This window comes from Mauremys mutica, chromosome 1, assembly GCF_020497125.1.
Source record: "Mauremys mutica isolate MM-2020 ecotype Southern chromosome 1, ASM2049712v1, whole genome shotgun sequence".
NCBI classification, from domain to species: domain Eukaryota; kingdom Metazoa; phylum Chordata; order Testudines; family Geoemydidae; genus Mauremys; species Mauremys mutica.
This window is the reverse complement of record NC_059072.1, coordinates 355,604,425-355,625,222: the sequence shown is the minus strand read 5'-3', so window position 1 is coordinate 355,625,222 and position 20,798 is coordinate 355,604,425. Positions and strand designations below refer to the sequence as shown.

General features: G+C 55.6%; 1 protein-coding gene across 4 annotated transcripts in view; it reads left to right on the top strand.

The window, feature by feature from the left end:
- ARRB1 (arrestin beta 1) overlaps positions 1-20,798 on the top strand; it is a 177,846-nt gene that overhangs the window by 133,502 nt on the left and 23,546 nt on the right. For all 4 annotated transcript variants that reach the window (XM_045022935.1, XM_045022912.1, XM_045022926.1 and 1 more), the window contains 4 exons: positions 3,271-3,315; positions 5,960-6,156; positions 16,412-16,471; positions 18,061-18,128. In XM_045022935.1, coding sequence (XP_044878870.1) covers positions 3,271-3,315; positions 5,960-6,156; positions 16,412-16,471; positions 18,061-18,128 — 370 coding nt within the window. The remainder of the gene's footprint in view (positions 1-3,270; positions 3,316-5,959; positions 6,157-16,411; positions 16,472-18,060; positions 18,129-20,798) is intronic.

Sequence of the window (20,798 nt, the reverse complement as noted above, 5' to 3'; positions counted from 1 at the left end):
CTGATGAAAATGGGGAACGGTGGGGGGAGGAACAGTTTTCATCAAACTGTTCAGCAGAAAAAATTGACTTTTTATGGAAAACCCGAAAACACTCCGGTGGTTGGTGATTTGATAAAAAATCAAACCTCTAGGAAAGAAAGCAGGCGCCCCTGTGCCAGGGACTGGCTGGTGGCAAGCCCAGCTTCCCAGCCAGGGAATGTCTTGGCCAGCCCTAGCTCCGGCTGAGATCAGGGCCCCTTTGAGCTGGGCACTGCACAGATACCGAGTGGTAGACAGGCAGCCCCTGTCCCCACAGAGCTCACCGGCTAAGCAGACAAAATGGACAAAGGGTGGGAGAAAAGAAGGATCCTGGTCCCTGGTTTACAGCTGGGAAATTGAGGCACAGAGCGATGCAGGGACCTGCGCAGGGTCTCACCCAGGGAGTTTGTGGCAGAGCTGGGAACGCGCTCCTGAGTCCCAGGGCAGGGCCGGGACCCAAGCTCCCCTGCACTTTCAGCTCGTAGGCTTGGGCCCTGTGTGGAGATAAGGCTCACCAAGGGATAGTGACAAGTGACCCTGGTGGGTTCTGCGATTCCAGCTCTCGCGGGAAGAGGCGCAGAGGAGACGAGCTTGGCTAGCTGTGTGGCTCAGGAGAGGTTTCGAGGGAGGAATGACGAGCGCAGAGAGGGACTGGGCCAAACGCTCCGGCTGGGGATGTTCTGAGGACACCACCACCTTCCCCAAACCACAACCAGCAAGAAGACGCCTTCATGCTGTGAATCCACCCCAGAACTGGAGGGGGAGGTCTCTCTGAGTTGTGTCCCTAAGCCTTCCTCCCAATCCAGCCTGCTTGTCCTCACCATCCTGGCACGGCAGAGATCGGTCCTGCCTACATCTCACACCGCGTTTCTTCCCAGGCTCCTGCCATTCTGCCCTCCTCTAGTGTCCTGCCCCCAACTTCATCCCCAGCAGGGCTTTGTTAGGAGTGAATTAAGGAAGGTGCAACCGATTTACAGAGGAGACAAGGCAGTGTTTGGGGGCAGCATGTTAACTTGGGGAACCTGCTGCCGCAGAGTACTAATGAGACGATCGTAGGAGCCAAACAACCTGCATGGGTCCTGGGTTCTCTAGGGCTCTCTAGTCTAGCAGAGACGGTGCGACCTTTTAACAGCAATTAACCACTGGAGCCAATTCCCAAGGGAAGGGCTGGATTCTCCGTTTCTTGACGCCTTCAGATCCAGACTGGCTGCCTTTCTGGGAGATGCCTTAGTCCAGCCCAAGTGACTGGGCTCAAGGCAGAGGTAACTGGGTGAAATCCTCTGGCCTGTGTTCCGCAGGAGGTCAGACGAGAGGATCTAATGGTCCCTCTGGCCTTGGGCTTGATGGATGATGATTTGACGGTGTTATAAGTTAGCCGGGGTCAAAATGAAGAGGGCACAAACGGCTCAGCTGCAGGGCTCAGGGGGAAAACCTTCCCGTTGCACCTGTGCGGTGGTGTAGATACAGGACTGTTGTCCCAGGGCCTGAGCCAAAGCCCACTGAGGCCAGCAGGAGTGTTTCCTCCCTTCAGACCAGGCCTGCAGAAGGGATGCCAGGCCTGGATGGGCTCTTGTTCTGCTATGGCCAAACCTTTCCCCCCAACCCTACTTCTCCGGAGCTGCGAGTGCAGATGGCTCATCCCTGCTGGAGGAGGAGAGCAGCTGTCTGGTGGAGGCCTTGGGTGGTTCGTTCGCCAGCAGGACTCGATTCTCACAACTAGTGATTTCTCTTGGGGCCAAGCGCGTCCTGCCTGCGCTCGCGGATCTCAGTGTTGTGTGGGTGGAAGGGTAACTTCCCCCCCCAGGCTGGGGAGCAGAAGCTCAGTACACAAAGCAGGCTCAAGACAACATTTATGAAGCGTGTGTTGTCACCCGGCTTCCTAATGCCCATTGGCAGAGAGGAACCTTTTTTCTACTCCGGAGCCACCCTTTATTCACTTTGATCCAGATCTTCAAGGTATTTAGGCACCTCGCTGCCACTGAAATCAATGAGAGATGGGCACCTAAATACCTTTGGGGATCTGGGCTTTCCTGCTTAGTCCTTATGCACCCCCACTGTTCAGTGTGTATTACACGTCCCCCTTGCGGCTTGCTCCACAGAGGGTATGACTCTGCTACGAGGGCTTACAATCCTTTGGCTCAAGCATTAGCCTCTCATGGTTCTCGCTCGGGAAGTTCCAAGTTCAATCCTTGATGATGACCAAGATGATGGTTGGTGCAAAGCTCTCTCGGGTTTCCGTGGTAGCTTTGGCCTGCTTCAGAGCTCCAAGGCTTGGCCTGGTGTGTGTTTAACTGTCGGTAAAGTTACTGAGAGCAAGGAGAGGGTAAACGCCCTAGAGCTCACGGGGGTCATGTAGAGGGACGTTTTTCCTTGAGTATTCGCTATAAAAGGGGTTGGAAATGTAAATCGCGGTGCCTCCATCACGGGCTGTGCAGTGGGTTGGTTCAAGGAGCCTCACACAATGGCGGGTCAGGTAGAATTGGTAGAACCCTGGGGAGCTCAAGAAGCAGCCCTGGTACAACTCACGATGGGAGCTGCCTCTGGAGAGCAGCCATCCTCCGTTCGGTATGTAGCAGCCAGTCCATGGCCCGAAGAAACGTGCTTGAATCCACAGCCAAGAAGGAGGTGGGCTGTAGTCTTCTAGATAAGCTACTGCAGAGAAACGCCTCTTGAGACACTCGCCAGCGAGTACACGGCTGGGTGTCAAAGGCTCCTTGGTTCTAAACCCAGCTCTGACTTGTGAGACCTCTGGCAAGTCACTGAAGCCCAGATCCTCAAAAGTTTTTAGGCTCCTAACTCCCAAAGAAATCAATGGGAGTTAGGCACCTACATACCACTGAAAGATCTGGGTCTTAAAAAAAAAATCTCCCTGTGCCTCAGTTTCCCAATCTGCACAGTGAGAATAATACTGCCCATCCTCACAGCCTGTGAGGCCTAATGCTTGTAACGTCCTCGTGGATCACAAGATCTGGTTCTGGTGGGGTGGAGAGAGCTGGACCGAAGGGGAATGAGAGCTGGATCAGAGACGGGGCCCATGTGGGAGAGAGGGGGCATGACAGAGATGGCTGGAGATGGTGTGTGAGGCTGGTGGGGAACAGGCAGACCCGTCCTTTCATAATCTGTAGGACGGGCTGTTGTGGGACACCAGGGAATTGCGTTTATGGGACATACCTTCCCCCCCGGTCCCCAATGTAAGGGAGACCAGTTCGTGCTCTGAGTTTCCCTCCTAATTCTGCCTGTCTTCTCTTTCAGATGGCGTCGTGTTGGTTGATCCAGAGTACTTAAAAGAAAGGAAAGGTAACTGCTTTTTAGCCATTTGGTTCCAGCTGACTCTGCAGTGTTTCACGGGGGCTTCAAACCCCACATGGGGAAAGCAGCCTCTCCCCTGTTCTGCCAGGGCATCCTAATGCGCTTTTCCCATCCCCTTCTCCAAGCCCGTAGGTTACACTGACCAGCAAGGAACAGGAGCCCCATTGAAAAGGTGCTTTATATGGCAACAGAAAAACACAGACATGGCTCCTAAATATCGCTGGGGGGTTCAGGTAGGTCAGTTATCTGCTGCACCACAGCAGGGGCCAGGGATCTCCCGAGAGCAAGGAGAGCACCCGGTGCGCAGGGCTCATTCGGGATTAGCAGCCAAGTTCAGCACCTCTACTAGAAGAAATCACACAGAGAATCTCAGCCCAGAGAACAGGGGCGGGGATTGCCTCAAATAACCAAGCTCCGAAAGGTCCCAGGTGGCGACGGGAGGAAACCTCAAGACTCGAATTCCGGTCTCTTAGGGGGACTTGATTGTGAAGACTGGCGAGTACAAAGTATTTCATTCCGCTGGAAAACTGCACCCTGGTTTGGTTAAGGTGCCTGCCTGGAACTCAGGGGAGAACTGGGTTCGAGTCCCAGGTCTGCCAGGGACTTCCCCTGTGCTCCTGGACAAGTTACTCAACCTCTCACTTTCCTGTCTGTGAAATGGGGGTGTGCGACAGGGCACACTCACCCTTAGAGCGCTCCCTTGTGTCTCTGTGTGTGTAATGTCACTGGTGTCCTTGGCCCTAGCGCCTCCTACAGGCTGCCTGCCTCTCACTGGCTCTTCTGGGGCTCGGCCCTCCGGCCAGGTCACAAAGTTCAGGGTAACCAAAAGGTCCAAATGAAAGTCCTGGCAAATCTGAATGATCCTTCCACCCCTTTGGGCTGTGGAAGTAGTTCTGTGTCCACCTCCCACCCCTGTCTCAGAGCTCCCTCCCGCAGCAGCCTACCCTGCTGCCTGGGCTTTCTTTATGTAGGAGTGTCCTACCTTGTTTGTGGTCTCTGCCTGGATCTTGCTGCCGCAGGATTAATTCTGGCCCTGCAGCCTGCCTCGGTCTGCCTGCCCCAGGCCTGTCCCAGAGAGGGAGCTCTCCGCCCCCTCTCTCCTGGGTCGTCTCCCCTCAGCGGTGTCTGAGTAGGCCTCTGCGGCTGGGGTCAGTCGCTCTAGCTCCATCACGAGCTGCCCTAGGCTGGGGGCAAGGCTGATGGGTCGCTGCTCGGTCATAGGCCAGGCTTGCCTTCAGGGACCTGCCAGCCTGCGACAGGGTATCACAGGTTGGCTGGCCCTTTAAGGGGAGTTGGGCTCAGCCCTACCTGTACCAGATTAGCACCCTGTTGTAACAGCCAGGCAAGGTACTAACAACTTCAACAGGACTTTATTTTGACAGTGGAAACCTCTTTACCAAGCTGCTGCTGCACCCTCTGTAACTCTCACTCTGTCTCCTCAACTCCTCCCCCCTCCTTCCTGTTTCCTCTCCTTTCAGACTCCCGACAGCCAGTGCTCCCAGTTCTAATAATTACAAGCAACATCGAAACACCACAGCTCCCCCTCTCCTCCCAAGCGGGGGGATATCTTTAAAAGGGCTAAGGAACCTCAGGCAGCACGTTGGGTGCCCGTGGAAGACCCTGAAACAGGGTCGGGGGGGAGGGGGTTGGACTCAAGGGAAGCAGCCGGGGAGTCAGCACTCTGTCCCAGGACACAGAAATGCAAAGGTGGCTCAGAACGGGCTGGGAGCTGAGCCCAGAGGGAAGGGCTGAAAAATCCAAGTGGATCAAAAGAACTTCTTGTTTGTTTGGACTTTTGCTACCCAAAAGGGAACTGAACTTGGAGCCCTATGAACCCCACAGGAGAGACAGAAAGCCTTGTGGAGGAGGAAACTGAGGCAGGGAGTGCCTGCAGCACCACATTCAGCCAGCAGGGGGTGCTACAGGACAAGGGAGGGTATTTCCTTTTAACCCCCTTTTACGTGTCTTCTTAGATTGCAAGCTCGCTGCAGTAGGGACTGTCTCATACAACGTGCATACAATGCCTAGCACTAGTCTGTTCTATTCTGGTTCTTACACAGCGTGCCCACCTCCAGAGTATCTGAGTGCAGTGACTAGCAGCTGGGGTTTGTCCTTCCTCCCTTCCTTTTCCAGGATTGTGCAGGGTCCTTTTTGTATTGCATGGGAGCTGGGCTCGGGGCTTTTGTGGGCAAAAGGCAAGGCCGACGCAGCGCCCTCCATCTCAGGCTCTAGCCACAACTGTAACGGAAACACTAATTGTGCTGGAGCAGAGATACCGAGCACGCAGCTAGAGACAGTCCCTGCTCTGCAATCCACGAGAGACATGAGCAGCAGAAGGGTGGGGATCTAATGTCCAAGCTAATGAACAAGGTGAAGTTGGCCCAGCTTTGCTAGCGACATGTTTGACTGGCCCTGACCCTCCTCTGTCACACCCGTGGGAATCAGGAGAACCAGCCTCATTTATGGGCCTGCTCTTGTGGCAGGAGACGTAGGCTCCAGTCCCAGCTGTGCCACACGTCGCCTGTGGGAACCTGGGCAGAGCACTTTGTCTGCCGGTCGCCCGTCACTGATGCTAGCGCCGGTGAGGGGATGGTTGCTGATCTCTCCCGTTGATACCTTCTGTCCCCCGCAGTCTTTGTCACACTGACGTGCGCCTTCCGCTACGGACGGGAGGATCTGGACGTGCTGGGACTGACCTTTCGGAAGGACCTGTTTGTGGCCAACATCCAGGCCTTCCCTCCGGTCCCTGAGGAGAAGAAACCCCTGACGCGACTCCAGGAGCGGCTGATTAAGAAGCTCGGCGAGCATGCCTACCCCTTCACTTTCGAGGTAGGAGTCTCTCCCATTTCGTTCTCCTTCATCCCCTCATGCCCCATGGGCGGTGCCTTCGTCCCAAGCCAAGGCAGGGCTGGGCCAGATCGGAACTCGGAGGAGATGTCTCCATAGAAACACCAGATCACTGCAGGAAATGGTCCTGGCAACATGGTAAGTGGCGCTTTGCCATCTGTGCTGGGGAAAAAAATGGGACCACAAGTATCACCCGCAATGTGCTAGGAGCTGCACATATACAGGGAAGGTGCAAACTCTTACTATCAAAGGGCCTGATCCAGCAACAGTGAGCCCTGAACCTGTCCATTAAGAGCTGCTCTTGCAGGCTAAGAACGACGGCTGTAGTGAGCCCATACAGGTCTCTGGCCGGGATTCTGCGGGAGGTCAGACTAGATGATCACAATGGTCCCTGCTGGCCTTGGACTCTTGGAATCTGTATTTACATTTTGGACCTTAAATTCTCCCAATAGTTTCAGTTGGATACAGGATTCATTTTCCCTTCTTGTCCCAAGCTGCTGGGCAGGGTTGCTGCGTGCTGTTTAAAGGCTGCTGCTTTCCACCCCGGAGGTGCCTGTGTTTAGACGATGGGGTGAAGTGATCCCTTGATAATGCAGAATTTTTAATCTAAGTTTGTGAAGCGCTTGGCTGAGAGCCACTCTCTAAACGTCCATCGTTATTATCAGCTCAGCAATTTCAAACAGTTCCTCTGCACCGAGTTGTAATTGCTCTGAGCAAAATGAGCTCTCCCTGGTGTCTGGAGTGCAAAAAGAAGCAGCTTGCTGGGTGGTTGGAAATTGTTGTCTAAAATGCAGAGAAGCAAAGAGGCCTGTCCTGTGACCTCCCATACTGATTAAAGCGTAACCGACGAAAAGAAAAATATCCAATTATAATGGAGTGGTCTAACATCTGCTCCTGTTGCATCCGCTACCTCCCCTGATCCTGGGCAGGCACTTTGCTGTACTGATCTGAGAGTCACAAGATCTGTCTCTATTCCTGCCTCTACCTGCTGGGTTACCACGGGCAGGTCACATCGCCCCTCCATGCCTCAGTTTCCCCTCCCATCCTTTGCCTATTTAGACAGCTCTTTGGGGCAGGGCGTATCTCTCACGACATGTATATTCAGCATTTAGCACAATGGGGCCCAGATTTTGTCTTTTCCTGGAGCTCCCTGGTCATTCCTGGTTTGAGTCAGGTTGAAATCACACCCAGAAGAGCCTTTTCTGACTTATGTCTTTTCATAAAGAATCGCGCTAGAACAGCATTTCGGCAATACTGCCCAGTTATAAATGCTACACAGAGCCCAGGGCCGTGCACAGGGCAGTTACAGATTACAGCCAAATACCCCACCCACAAGTCATCCAGAACGAAACGGTTCTTTAAGTGCTCTCTCGTGTGGATTTGACAAGACAATCAGGCGTAAACCCACGCAAGGCCGCAAATCTCCTAGCGTTCTCATGCTTCTCTGTTTCTGGGTTTAATATACTCCGGTTTCCTCTCTACCCTTTGACCAGCCCATGGGCGAATAGGCTGGATCACAGATGACAGCCCAAACTGAACAGCTTTCAACTGGAGCAAGTCCCAGGCATCAGACTAGGGGCAAAAATAAATAAACGTTGTGCTCTATTAAAGCCCCACCCACAAACTGATGCTCCGCCCACCATCCCAGAATAGCTGCACATTTCTGCTTTACCAGCAGTGCTGGAAAAAAAAAATGGGGCCACAAGTATCACACGCAATGTGCTAGGAGCTGCACATATACAGTGAGATAGTTAACAGTGTTGATATTATGTTCATTTTGCATCAGAGCAAATGCCCCATTGTAGTTCGTGCCAGTCGTCAGAGCTGCTGTCGCAGGCTCTCTGCAGATTCAGGAAGGCAGCGCTGCCAGTGGGCCGCATAGGGAAAGCTTTCTTTGCAACCCTTAGAGCTAGGAGCTGTTTGTAACATAACATTTTTAATTCTGCAGACACTGATGGCAGCGGTGGTGTGCTGCCTCACATTGGCTCAGTGCATCTAGTCTGGCCCACGGTTGTTTCCTGCAGCATATTCTCCAGTGCTATGTCCAGTCTAGCTCAGAATTACTCAGTTGGTGAGGTTTCTGCCTCTTCCATGGGGAAACTATTCCACAATCAAATAGATCTCACAGCATCCAGTAACCAGACAGATGTCCCCTTAGAGCCACTAAAACATGCCCTGGTCTGAGAGTCCTGCAGACACAACAGAGGCGAGGCAGTCAGGGAAACTTTAATATAACCAGCAACCTCTTCTGCTCCCTGATCCAGGGGATAAGGTGTTGGGTGCCGCTAAATTGGGGGGTGGGGGGCAAACTTTTTGTCCCGAGGGCCACATCTGGGAATAGAAATTGTCTGGCAGGCCATGAACGCTCATAAAATTGGGGTTGGGGTGTGGGCTCTGGAGTGGGGCCAGAAATGAGGAGTTCATCAGGGCTGGAGATTGGGGGGCAGGGGAGCAGGCTCCGCTCTGATTGGGGCAGGGGGGCAAGCTCCGGTTGGGGGTATGGGCTCTGGGGTGGGGCTGGGGGTGAGGGGTTTGGGGTGCAGGAGGGTGCTCTGGGCTGGGATTGAGGGGTTTGGAGGGTGGGAGGGGGATCAGGGCTGGGGATTGGGGGGGTCAGGGGGGCAGGCTCCGGTTGGGGGTATGGGCTCTGGGGTGGGGCTGGGGGTGAGGGGTTTGGGGTGCAGGAGGGTGCTCTGGGCTGGGACTGAGGGGTTTGGAGGGCGGGAGGGGGATCAGGGCTGGGGATTGGGGGGCAGGGAGGCAGGCTCCGGTTGGGGGTGTGGGCTCTGGGGTGGGGCTGGGGGTGAGGGGTTTGGGGTGCAGGAGGGTGCTCTGGGCTGGGACCGAGGCATTTGGAGGGTGGGAGGGGGATCAGGGCTGGGGATTGGGGGGCAGGGGGTTGGGGGTGTGGGCTCTGGGGTGGGGCTGGGGGTGAGGGGTTTAGGGTACAGGAGGGTGCTCTGGGCTGGGACCGAGGCGTTTGGAGGGTGGGAGGGGGATCAGAGCTGGGGATTGGGGGGCAGGGGAGCAGGCTCCGGTTGGGGGTATGGGCTCTGGGGTGGGGCTGGGGGTGAGGGGTTTGGGGTGCAGGAGGGTGCTCTGGGCTGGGACCGAGGGGTTTGGCAGGCGGGAGGGGGATCAGAGCTAGGGCAGGGTTTGGGGTGCAGGGAGAGGCTCCGGGATGCCGGCTCCGGGCAGAGCTTACCTCATGTCCTTCTTTTGGGGCACCAGGGGGGCCATTGGAGCGTGTAGGAGCCGGAGCAGGGCCATGCCGCTGCTTCCGGGAGCAGCATGGTGCGGCCCCCGACCCTGTGCCCCGGCGGGAGCTCTGCAGCGGGGCAAGCCCAGACCCCACTCCCCTGCACGAAAGGCTAGAGATTGCAGTAGCCGGTGGAATGGGAGGGAGAGCAGCACAGTGATACACACTGCATAAAAACCTAGAGCTGGGTCGCGGAAGGGCTTGGGCTAAGGGTGAATTATTGTTTGTGTTACTGTAGTGCCAAGGAGACCCAGCCCTGGATCAGCACCATGGGCGGCGGGTACTGTAGGCAGGGGGAGGCTGCCTCCCCAAATAGCCTACCGTGGCCCCGTCCCCAGGCCTCGGTAGCTGCCAGGGCAGCTGGTGCTGGGCTGGGCTGGGCTGGGCTGCCTGTCTGGTGCTCCGGGGCTGCTGCCCGAACACCAGGACTGGGGGCTGCCAGGGGAGCAGCGACTGCATTGCCCAGACACCCGGAGCCCTGGGGCTGGGGGGCCACTTGGGGCTGGGGGTGCTGCAGCTGCGGTGCACCAGGGCTGCTGGGGCCTCGGCCATCCGGCGCTGGGGCCAGGGGGCCGCGGTGGGGGTGCTTTGGGCTCCTGCGCGGGAGGGGGGGCAGAAAGGGAGGGGCGGGGCCTCGGGCACAAGGGGAGGGCCCGGGGGTTAGCCTCCCCGGGAGGCCGGGGGACTGGCCACCCAGGACCAGGGCCAGCTCCAGGCACCAGCCCAGCAAGCAGGTGCTTGGGGCGGCCAATGGAAAGGGACGGCACGTCCAGCTCTTTAGCGGCAATTCGGCGGCGTGTCCCGAATTGCCGCTGAAGAATGAAGTGGTGGTAGGGCTGCCGCCGATGGCAGCTTTTCTTTTTTTATCGCCGCTTGGGGCAGCAGGACCCTGGAGCCGGCCCTGACCAGGACCCCATTGTGCCAGGCGCTGTTCAAACAGAGAACAAGCTGATTCCTGGCCCAAGCGGTTCACAATCTCAGTATAAGATAAGAGAGGGAGACAGACAGACTGACGGGGAGAGTCAGGACACAGTGAGACCGCACTGGTCGGCAGGACAAGCCGTGGTCTCTGCACGCCAGCAGCCTGACTCTCCTCGGCCTCCTGGCAAAGCGTGGTGAGGAGGACAATGAGGGAGTGATTTGAGATCGCCGGCGAGCACAGGCACCTGGGGCTCCACCACGGCAGAGCAGCAAAGCAAAGCAGCAATATTTCCCATGCGTCAGGCTGCAGCTAAGCTCCCCCGGGTCACCAGATTTGTAAACACTCCCATGTCCCTGTAAAACAGCCTTAATTCCGCCGAATCCCACAGATTAAAAATGTGTTTATACATTTGATGACTTCTTGGGTTTGGGATATTTAAAGGGCCACTTGCTTTAAACTAGATCCTGAACTGAGGGATTGGTTGTTTCCTTTTAAAAGTAGGGAGGGTTGCAAAGCCTAATCTGAACAGAATGTTTTTGATGGTTTCTTCATTTCAGTGAAAATGGTTCTCACCCCCTATTTAAACCTGACAGTTTCCCAGTGCATACTGTAGTGCCTGAAAACCGATAACTGAAACTGATTAGAAATTGACTAATTGTCATGAGGATGAGTTAGTTGTGTTACAGTAATTCCCAGAGCCCCAGTAAGAATAATGTCCCCATTGTGCTGGCCATTGTGGGTAACATTTTCAAACATGCCCAAGGGATTTAGGCACCCAAATGCCATTGAAAGTCAATGGGACTTGTGCTCCTTAGTCATGTAGGACCCTTAGAAAATGTTACCCTGTATCTAAACAAGACCGTCTCTACTCCAATAAGCTATGGAATCACTGAGTCAGTAGGGAGTGCTCTTCCCTCGGAGTCACGGCAGGACCGATGCCCTAGTGTGGCACTAGGGGGCGCCATGCTGTGGAAGTTCTATGAGATGAGCCCGGGCACTGAGGTCTTGCTATTTGTGCTCATTAAATATCACATGGCACATTTTGTAAGAGATTTGGATCCAACACCCTGGATAACGTTTACTCAGGTAATTCTGTTCTGCCTGTCTATATTTCCCCCTCTCCCATCGGTGCTTTTCATTGGATACAGCATTCTTCACTCAGCTGTTACACGTGTGCTGTGTTCCCCCTCCGAGGTGGCTGCATTTCAGTGATGGGTGAGAGTCTCTCTCAGGAGTCTGGCTGGCGGGACTCGCTCACGTGCCCATAATTGGGGTTGGGAAAGAATTTTTCCCCGAGTCAGGTTGGAGGAGTTTTCGCCTTCCTCTGCAGCCTGGGGCACGGGTCACTTGCAGGTTTAAACTAGTGTCACTGGTGGATTCTCTGTAACTCGAAGTCTTTAAACCGTGATTAGAGGATGTCAGTGCCTCAGCCAGAGGTTCGGGGTCTATCACAGGAGTGGGTGGGTGAGGTTCTGTGGCCTGCGATGTGCAGATCAGACTAGATCAGGGATTCTCAAACTTCATTGCACCGTAATCCTCTTCTGATAACCAAAGTGACTCCACGACCCCAGGAGGGGGATGGAAGCCTGAGCCCCCTCCGAGCCCTGCCGCTCCGGGCAAGGGGGCAAAGCTGAAGCCCCAAGGCTCCAGCCCCAGGCAGGGGGCCTTAAGCCTGAGCCCTGCCACCCAGGACTGAAGCCCGAGGGCTTTGGGCCGTGCAGTGGGGCTTGGGCTCCCGCCCTGGGCCCCAGCAAATCTAAGCCAGCCCTGGTGACCCCATTAAAATAGGGTCGTGACCCACTTTGGGGTACGAGAACCACTGGACTAGATGATCATGATGGTCCCATCTGGCCTTAAAGTCTCTCAGCCTATGAGCCTGCTGCGTATCCCGCAGCTTGCTCCTGGGGATAATAGCAGGGTGTTGAGAGCCTTGGACGGAAGGGGAGAACGACTGGGCCAGAATCTCCATTTACTCCGTGGGGGATCTGGCCTGCTGTTGTTAAATTGTGCCCCCTAGTGGCTGACTGTTGGAATTGCTGCTGGAGGTCACTGCCTTGTCCACACATCTGGGCTGGAGCAAGGAACCGCTCCTCCCCTGGGACAGCCAAACGGACAGGGCCTGGCCGCCGGCCTCTGTCGCCCTTCTGCTCCTTAAAGGGGCCGTGCAGTTTAACCGCTGTTGCTGTGATGCTGTTTCGTTAGCAGCCCATAGGGGTGAGCGAGAGCTGGACACGGGATTTGAAGCCCCAGGGTCTCCGTCTCATGCAGAATGTTCACTGTGACACTTCCCGTGGTCGCTGCCACCGGCCGTTAGCATGAGGAAGCCTGTCAGCTCCAGGGGCAACCCAAACCCTCCCCTCTAGGCCTGTGCAGTGACAGGCGCAGCCCAACCCCCGAGTCCTTCGAGCACCCCCTGGAGCGTCCAGCCCCCGATATACTGATGCCAAAGAAGCAGGACACGCCAGCTTACCCATTCCTCCTCAGGTCACTGCTCCGCTACCAGCCAGCTCTCAGATAAGTTTATAGTGAAAACAAGGAAAAGTTTATTTACCAGTATAGAGACTCAAGTAGGAGTATTGGAAGCACATCGTTACGTATATAATCAAATCACAACACTCCTCCTAGAGCCTAGATTTAACTAGATCGCTGCTTGCCTGAGGTCCTTCCAGCTTTTCACAGCGCTTCAGCTGGGATCTCCCATTCATGAGACAAGCCCTCCTCAATGAAAGATTCAGGGCATGTCTCTGCATTCCCATAGATACCCCAGCCATCCAGTGTCTTTACTCCTGAGCAGGATTCCTCTCCTGCTGGCATAGGCGGCAGGTTCATATAATTTTTGGTGGGGCCCAAAATGGTGGTGTCCCCCCCCCCCCCGCTCTCACCCTGTAAGCTGATATAAAATGAAGCTACAATGCGTCAGCACCACAAGATTACAAGGGTCAATTAAAAGTGGAAAGTCAGAAGCAGCACTTGCCTATTAATACCTAATATACAGTATTAAATTTTGTTGCACCTGTTGTGACAAAGTGGGAATGTTCTTAATGTTTTCTCTGAATACTGTGTGGGTGCCTCAGTTTCCCCTGCAAAGTGCCAACTGACGGTGTTGGGGACAAAGAGATCAGGTGGCCTCCTTGTCCGGAAGAGACACAAAGGCCAGAGGAGGGAGTGTCAGTTTGGAGCTGGCTGGGGAAATCGGGAGAGGCCCAGAACTTGGGTCTGGGCTCCCCACCCCCCAAGATGGACCTGACTGAGGGGTCCTGTTTTCTGTACTTACAAGCTCTGTTTTAGACTGTATCCCTGTCATCTAATAAACCTTCTGTTTTACTGTCTGGCTGAGAGTCACATCTGACTGCGGAGTTGGGGTGCAGGGACCTCTGGTTGCCCCAGGACCTGCCTGGGCCAGACTCGCTGCGGAAAGTGCACAGTGTGGAAGGGCATCCTGAATGCTCCGAGGTCAGACCCAGGAAGGTGTAAGCTTCTTGCCCTGGAGACAGTCTGCTCCGAGAGGAGGCTCCCCCAGAGTCCTGACTGGCTTTGTATGGAGTTGTTCCAAAGCATCCCAGCATCCCCTTCCACACCATGCGCTTCCCGGAAGTCTGCACAGGCACTGACACTCCCTCCTCTGGCCTTTGTCTCTTTTCCAAGCATTAGGAGGCCACCTGATCTCTCTGTTCTCCAACACCTTCAGTTGGCACCTTGCAGGAGAGTGGCCCAGGCCATCAGTTGCCTGGAGACAGGGTGTCAGCCATTCTCTGTGCAGACAGCATCACACTGGCCCTCTAGGGCTTTACAACAATCACACCCCCTTATCCCACCATCTAGAGCCTTAAGAAATGCGTTGGGGAAACTGAGGCACACAGACAGTATTCAGAGAAAACACCTGTATACGACCAGTTACATACTTTGAAGGGTGTAAAATAATCAAATATTGTGCTAAATACAATGATACTCCAAACTGACCACCAAATTTAAGTTGCATGTTTTTCCCCTCAGGTGAGGGTTCTGGGGTGGGGCTGGGGATAAGGAGTTCACAGTGCAGGAGCATGCTCAGTGCTGGGGGTGCAGGCTTTGGAGTGAGGCAGGGCTGAGGATGAGGAACTTGGGATGCAGACAGGCTGCCCCAGGGCTAGGGCCAGAGAGGACTCCCCATCACCACCACTGGCAGCAGCAAGCTCCAGGGGAGGGTTCCCTCCTGCCCCCCATGGCACACACACTCTGCACATGCTCCTAGAGCCCCTCTCAGGTCCAGAAAGCTCACTCCCCTCCCTTATGATGGGTACTGGGGGGGGGGCACAGGTGGCCTTCCATGTTGCCCCTCACCATAACTTCACTGTGGATGGGGGATGGGGCTGCCCCTTGCCCAGCATGGGGCAGAAGTGGGGTAGGCAGGGTGGTGGCTGGCTATGGGGTGGGGGAGCAGGGTGTCATAAAATTCACCCAAGCCCCAGCTGCTCAGGTCTAGGAAGCCTCCCTCTCCCATCCCTCCTGTGGCGGGTGGGTTGGTGGGTGCTGGGGGAGGGGGCATTGCCTTCACATGTGGCTTCCTGCCTCCCCTGTGCAGCCTGCTGTGCCTCACTGGGGGGCTGGGACTGGGGCTGGGGCAGGGGGGGAATCATAGGGTCAAACACTCAAACATAATAAAAAATCATAGGGTCAAACACTCACGGAAGTCCCAACTGCTGCTAAGGTGAATGATGTCTGTCTCCTGGCCCGTTTGTGTCTCCTCCAGGTAAGGGCGGGAGGGGAGGGGAGGGGAGGGGAGGCCCCCTCCACTCCCCTCCCCCTCCTGAGTGCTTCAGCAATCGTTAGCACATTCCTCTTATGTTAATGCTGCAGCCCTTAGGCTACCGGCAGCAGCAGCAAAGGAGAGAGAGAGAGAGACATGCTGTGTGCTCTCTTTACATTCAAGCAGGGAAACTCCGGGGAGGGGGAAAAATCTAATATTTCCAAATATTGGTGGAGCAGAGCCCCTGATTATGAATATTCCTGGGGCTTTAGCTCCAAGAGCCCATATAAGTTGGCGCCCATGCCTGCTGGTTGTTCTCCCTGTAAATTCCCCCTCTCGAAGATTTCACAGTCTGTTCACTAGCGCTTGGCGCAGTTTGCAAACAGGTGTCCGTTGTGAGACGTGCACTGCCCAATACAAGTGTGACCAGACAGAGACGCGTCTGTTACTTCCTGGTTTCCTGCCTTAAGAACAGAATTTTCACTGGAGACACATAACGTCTAAATACGCACATTTCACAGCGATTACCGTGACCCATGGCTTTCTGGGCCTTGGTGGAGATGTCACAAGCCACCCTTTAGTGAATTATCATGCATCTGTCCGAGCCAGAGGGCCCTGTAAAACTCCATGCACCCCCTGAGCCGTCGCTAGCTGGCATCAAGCGGTCTCTGGATCACACTCTCTGCTCGCCCACCACCCCTGGCTTAGCCAGAGAGCTGTTTGCACACTGAGGTGCAGTGAGAGTCCATGCAGGTCACTGGGGATAGCAGCAGGGCAGAAAGCAGCCCACGGGTCTGCGTGTGGAGCTGCTCTGCAGAGCGCTGGGAAACATTCAGGAGATGCCAGAGCTCCCTAAGGAGCCGTCTGACCCCGGCTTGCTGGGCCGGCTGCAGCAAGCCTCAGTAGCCAGGACATGGATGCAGGCTGGGTTGGCTCTTGTGTTTGACTCCAGTGCTCCAAGGGGCTGGCTATCGCCGGCGAGATGCCAAGCACCTGCCCTCAGCCAGGGGCCAGGAACGCACAACATCCTGCAGGAGGCCTCAGCACCTTGCAGGATTGGGCCACTCAGCACCGGGCCCAAATTCCCCCCTGGTGTAACTCACCCTTCGGGCCTCCAAATTCAACCCTGCTCTGACCTGGGACGCTGAGACACCCTGGAAGTGCAGGTTCAAATCCCTGGGAGGCCGACTGAGCCCTTCATCCTTCCCGGGTAGGTCACTAGAGTCCCATGCTGCAGTGTAGCGAGTGTGTGTGGAGCAGGCGGGTACTTGGTCTCTTCTGTGGGCTATCCCTGGTTACAATCCAACCCTGTCTTTCATTTCTGTTTCAGATCCCTCCCAACCTGCCGTGTTCCGTCACACTGCAGCCTGGACCGGAGGACACGGGGAAGGTAACTTCATTTGTGTCCTCTCTGTCGGTCAGTAGCTCCCAGCTTCTCCCCTGCTCCACAGAGGCATGGCGGTCACTCAGCCAGACTCCTCCAATCCCGGGGCGAGGGGGGGTGCTCCAGAAGGCCTGGGCTGGCTCAGACATTCTGAGTGCCCCAGCAATGGGTGGCAGCATCTTGGACCCACGGCGCTGTCTCACGCCACTCAGAGCTCTTCAGGTGTCTGAGGAGCATGGAGCGAATTCCATGCAGCTTCCAGGGGATGACGAGGTGGCCTTAAAGAGGTGGCTGCTCTCTGAAAGGGGACTGTAAGCCAACGGCAAGGTGGGAGGCTCCTTATTTATTGTGTCTCAGTCCTTTCCAGACCAGCTTCAAACAAAAAGATTTCTGCTAAGGGACTCTCAGTACTGGGATTATCATCCTGGCCCAGCTGTGCTGGTGCAATGACGTCAAAGTCACTATGCAGTACAGAGATCCCCAGTACTGCCAGCCTTACCAGCTCCCCCGGGATCTGAGAGTCAAGCTGGGTTCCTCCCTTCTTATGCTTCATAACCAAATAAATGGGCCACCGGCCAAATGGCACCCTTAATAGCAAGGGGGTCACAGTGGGTTTTCCATGGACTTGCAGACTGGCCCTGTAAATGAACAATTCCATTGATGCCCCCCCAAAACAGACTCCAGCTTCCTCTCCCAGAGCTCTGCTTGCTCTGCAAGGCTAAAGGGGGCCCAGACGTGTGGTCACTAAAGCCAGCAGCTCCGGCTCTGACACGCACAACAGGCAGATCTGCTGAGCGAGGAAGGGCAATTTCTACAGGAACAGCCTCTTACAACCCGAGGGTGTCCTGTCTCTGTATGAATATTAATGATCCCATAGTAATAAACGCCATTAAACTTAGCATGGTGGCATTTGCCCCATTGTCTGTACCCCCGTTTTCACCCTCCACCAGCCTGATTTTCAGGTGCTTCTTGCCTGCCACCCTCATGGCAGGTGGAAAATTTCTGCCCAGGAGAAAAGTTGAGTTTTCTCCACTCGCTCACCATTCCAAACCAGCTCCAGGGATTCGGCTCCAACTCCCCCACATTCCTCCCTCCCGAAAAATGACCCTTTGCACTGAGACCAGATACTGAACATGTCAGCCTAGAAGATGAGCTTTGTGGAAGGGTAGGAGCATGTGGAAACGGGAATTGGTTACTTGGTCTTAGCGATCGCTACGAGACCACAGCTCAAATGTAGACGTTGTAATACCTAGGATTCATAACCGGGCTGGCTGCTTGGAACTTGGTGGTAATACTCAGGCTGGAACTCAAATCCTTTTGTTTCAAAGGCCCAGACCCCTGCCACATGAGCTAAAGGAGAATCTCCATTAGCAGTATGGGGGCTATGATAAAGTTGAGCATTTCTGAGGCCTTCAAATAGAGGATAGTGGTGCACGCAACTGGTCTAGGAGCGCAGAGTGGCACGTACACATGCTCCAGCTGGCACCTTACCGCGTACGGACATGTCGAAGCCGTTAGACCCCGGCCGGGGAGATAAGGAAGGGCCAGGAGAAATGATTTCCCAGCTTCCTACCCCACTTTGTTCTGCATTGTAGGCCTGTGGCGTTGACTACGAGGTGAAAGCTTTCTGTGCAGAGAACCTGGAGGAGAAAATCCACAAGAGGTAAACGGGGCCGATGGCGGCACTGGGGAGAGAACACAGAGCCAGGGGATGGAACGGTTCAGCCAGCTGTGAACAGGCCTCAGAGATCAGCTCTTGGGGAAGCTGGTGCCGCTGCCCTGACGGAGCCGAGGATGCTGACACCGCAGGCTGCTAGTGGAGCAGAGCTGTTGCTCGGTCCCGTAACGGCGGCTCCACCAACCGGCAGCAGCTGGTCGGTGTTAGCTGGAAATACCAGTGGCTTGCCCTATACACCCCATCCTCCACAACCTTCGATGGCCTTTGTGGGCCTTCCACATGCCTTGTTCTGATCCTAGCCTGCCGCTCGCTTCCTTTCACTCACCCACGGGGCCAGCGGTTTCCCCCAGCTGGGGCGAGGAGCCAAGTTCCCCCCCACCCCGGTCTGGCCTGCCCCTCCGAGGGCTGGAGCCCAACCGCCCGCACGGGCTCCAGCTGCGCTAGGCTGGTCGGGTTCCCTACGCCAGCTGCTGGGGTGGTTGGTTCCCGTTCGTCCGCAGCGCATCCCGACGCTCGCGGGTGGGCAGGGACTGGGAACAGCCGTGGGAGGCTAACTCCACGATCCCCTCGAGCGTCCTGTCGCCCAGCAACAGGCAGCAGCAGTGCCCTTTAAGCGCAGCTTGTGCCGGAGCTCCCCACCCCGCAGACAGCACAGAGGGTCCTGCTCCGGGGTAGCATCCAGCCCCTCCCAGGTCTCCATGCAGGCGGGGGCAGGGCCCCGTACTAACCCCTTGCAGCCCTTGTTGGATCTCCCAGTGGGTCGCTAGCCCAGAGATTTCCCCCACTGACAGGGAGCCCAGCGTTTGGGGCCTGCTGGGGGTGGGTGGTGGAAGTGCTACTCAGAGAGCTCCTGTTAGGGGTGTGGTGGGGCCAGAGCAGATGCGCTGAGGGAGAACAGCAGGTGAAGCAACCCACTGAGTGGCACGGAAGCTGTTTCCCGCTCGGAAACATGACTGGGTTCACAGCCCCCCCGCCCCGTGTCACAGAGTCATTAAGCTCAGGTAGTAACTGTCCAGGCCTCCCTCTCCGGCGGTTCTAGGCTCTGGTCCCCACTTGTGGCATGGTTACGCTGCCAGACAGATCAGTATTATCCTCCTTGCTATACAGATGGGGAAACTGAGGTACCAAGAGAGTAAATGACCAGACCAAGGAAGCCTGTTACCCAGGGAGGGGTGGGGGGATGGGTTAGCACTTGTGGCACATGTGTCAGTACTAGTGGGTGCCAACCCCACTGTAGTGCGTAGGAATCGGGTACTGACCCTTTAAATATTTTGAGCGCCCTCTAGTGGGCCCCCAGAGCCAATGGCGAGGGAGCTCCTTTGGGTGCTTGTACGTTCATTAACAGGCTGAGCTGAAGGCCCGCTGTGCCCCTGTGCTTTCCTCATGCTCTTAATTAGGCTTGGCAGAATTCGATTTTTATTTTTTTCTCATTTGGATGGATATTACTGGTGTTTCTTTCCAAGCATTTTTCCTGATTTTGATCTATTTAAATTCTCACAGTAACAGGAAATTCTGGGGGAATCTGACGATCGTTATGTAATGCCAAGCGACGCGGAGATTCCAAAAAGTTCAAGCTTTAGGCACATTAAAACCCAAATCATGTGTAAAACTCTCAGTTCTCCGGCAGCCTGTTCTCTCTTTGCCTAGCTGGACGTGTTGATTATTGCGCTTGGAGAGCTTTTGGAGTTCGTTTGCGTGTGAACAGTGAAATCGACATATAAAAATCAAAACCTTCCAAGCCAGCTCTTAGTGTGTGAAGAGCAAAGACACAGGCCCCTTCCTCTCCCACCCCACTGTTTCGTTCCCCCCGCATGCGTGGGTCTATGACACTGTGTGTGTGGGGCTCAATATGACTGGCTGTCGGTGAGGTTGTGTCAGGGTTAGCTGCTGTGACAGGTCCAGGGGACGTCTGGATGAACTGAGCCTCACTAGAGCCAACGCTGACCCTGGCTCTCAGGGAACAGCTGAGACGCACCCGCCTTCCCAAGCGGGAAGGGAACGGGAACATTTGCTGACTCCACACAGGCGTGGCCCTGGCTGAGAAAGCCAGGTGCACCCTCTTGTGGTCAAAGGCGGAGTGACTCGCACGCAGACCTCCGAGGCTCCAGCCTGGCTCACCTACAAGGGGGGGAGGTGCCACTGGTGGTGTTTCTAGGCCTGTCCCGTCAGGAGGAGACAGGGAACCTTGTATTTCATTCGCCCCGAGCAAGCGTCCTGACGTGCCGAGACAGTGGAGCGTGACTGACGGGGGGATTTGGCCTGTGCCAGGTCAAGTGACTGAGTCACCTAGTGGTTGGAGCTGAGTGTGGGAGCCAGGGTCCTGTCCTTAGCGCTGCCTCTAAAAAGTCACTTCACCACTCTCCCTGCAGCTGGCTAAAGGCAGGATCCAAGGAGCCGGACTGGGCTGGGAAGGAGCTCGTGGAGCCCTGAGGCGCTGCCAGGAAAGAGGGGCGCAGGAGAGGGAGATGGGGGGGGCCCTTTGATTTGTTGGCACCATGGCAGGACTGGATCAGGTTCCGCGTCATTCTGATCCCACCCCTGGCTCTGGGGCTCAGCCCCTCCCTCAGGAAGAGGGGGGTGTGGCAGGGTTAATTGGTCTGAGTTTGGGGCAGATCCCCGCAGGCTCGGGCTCAGCCTCTGCCTCCACATGTGCCG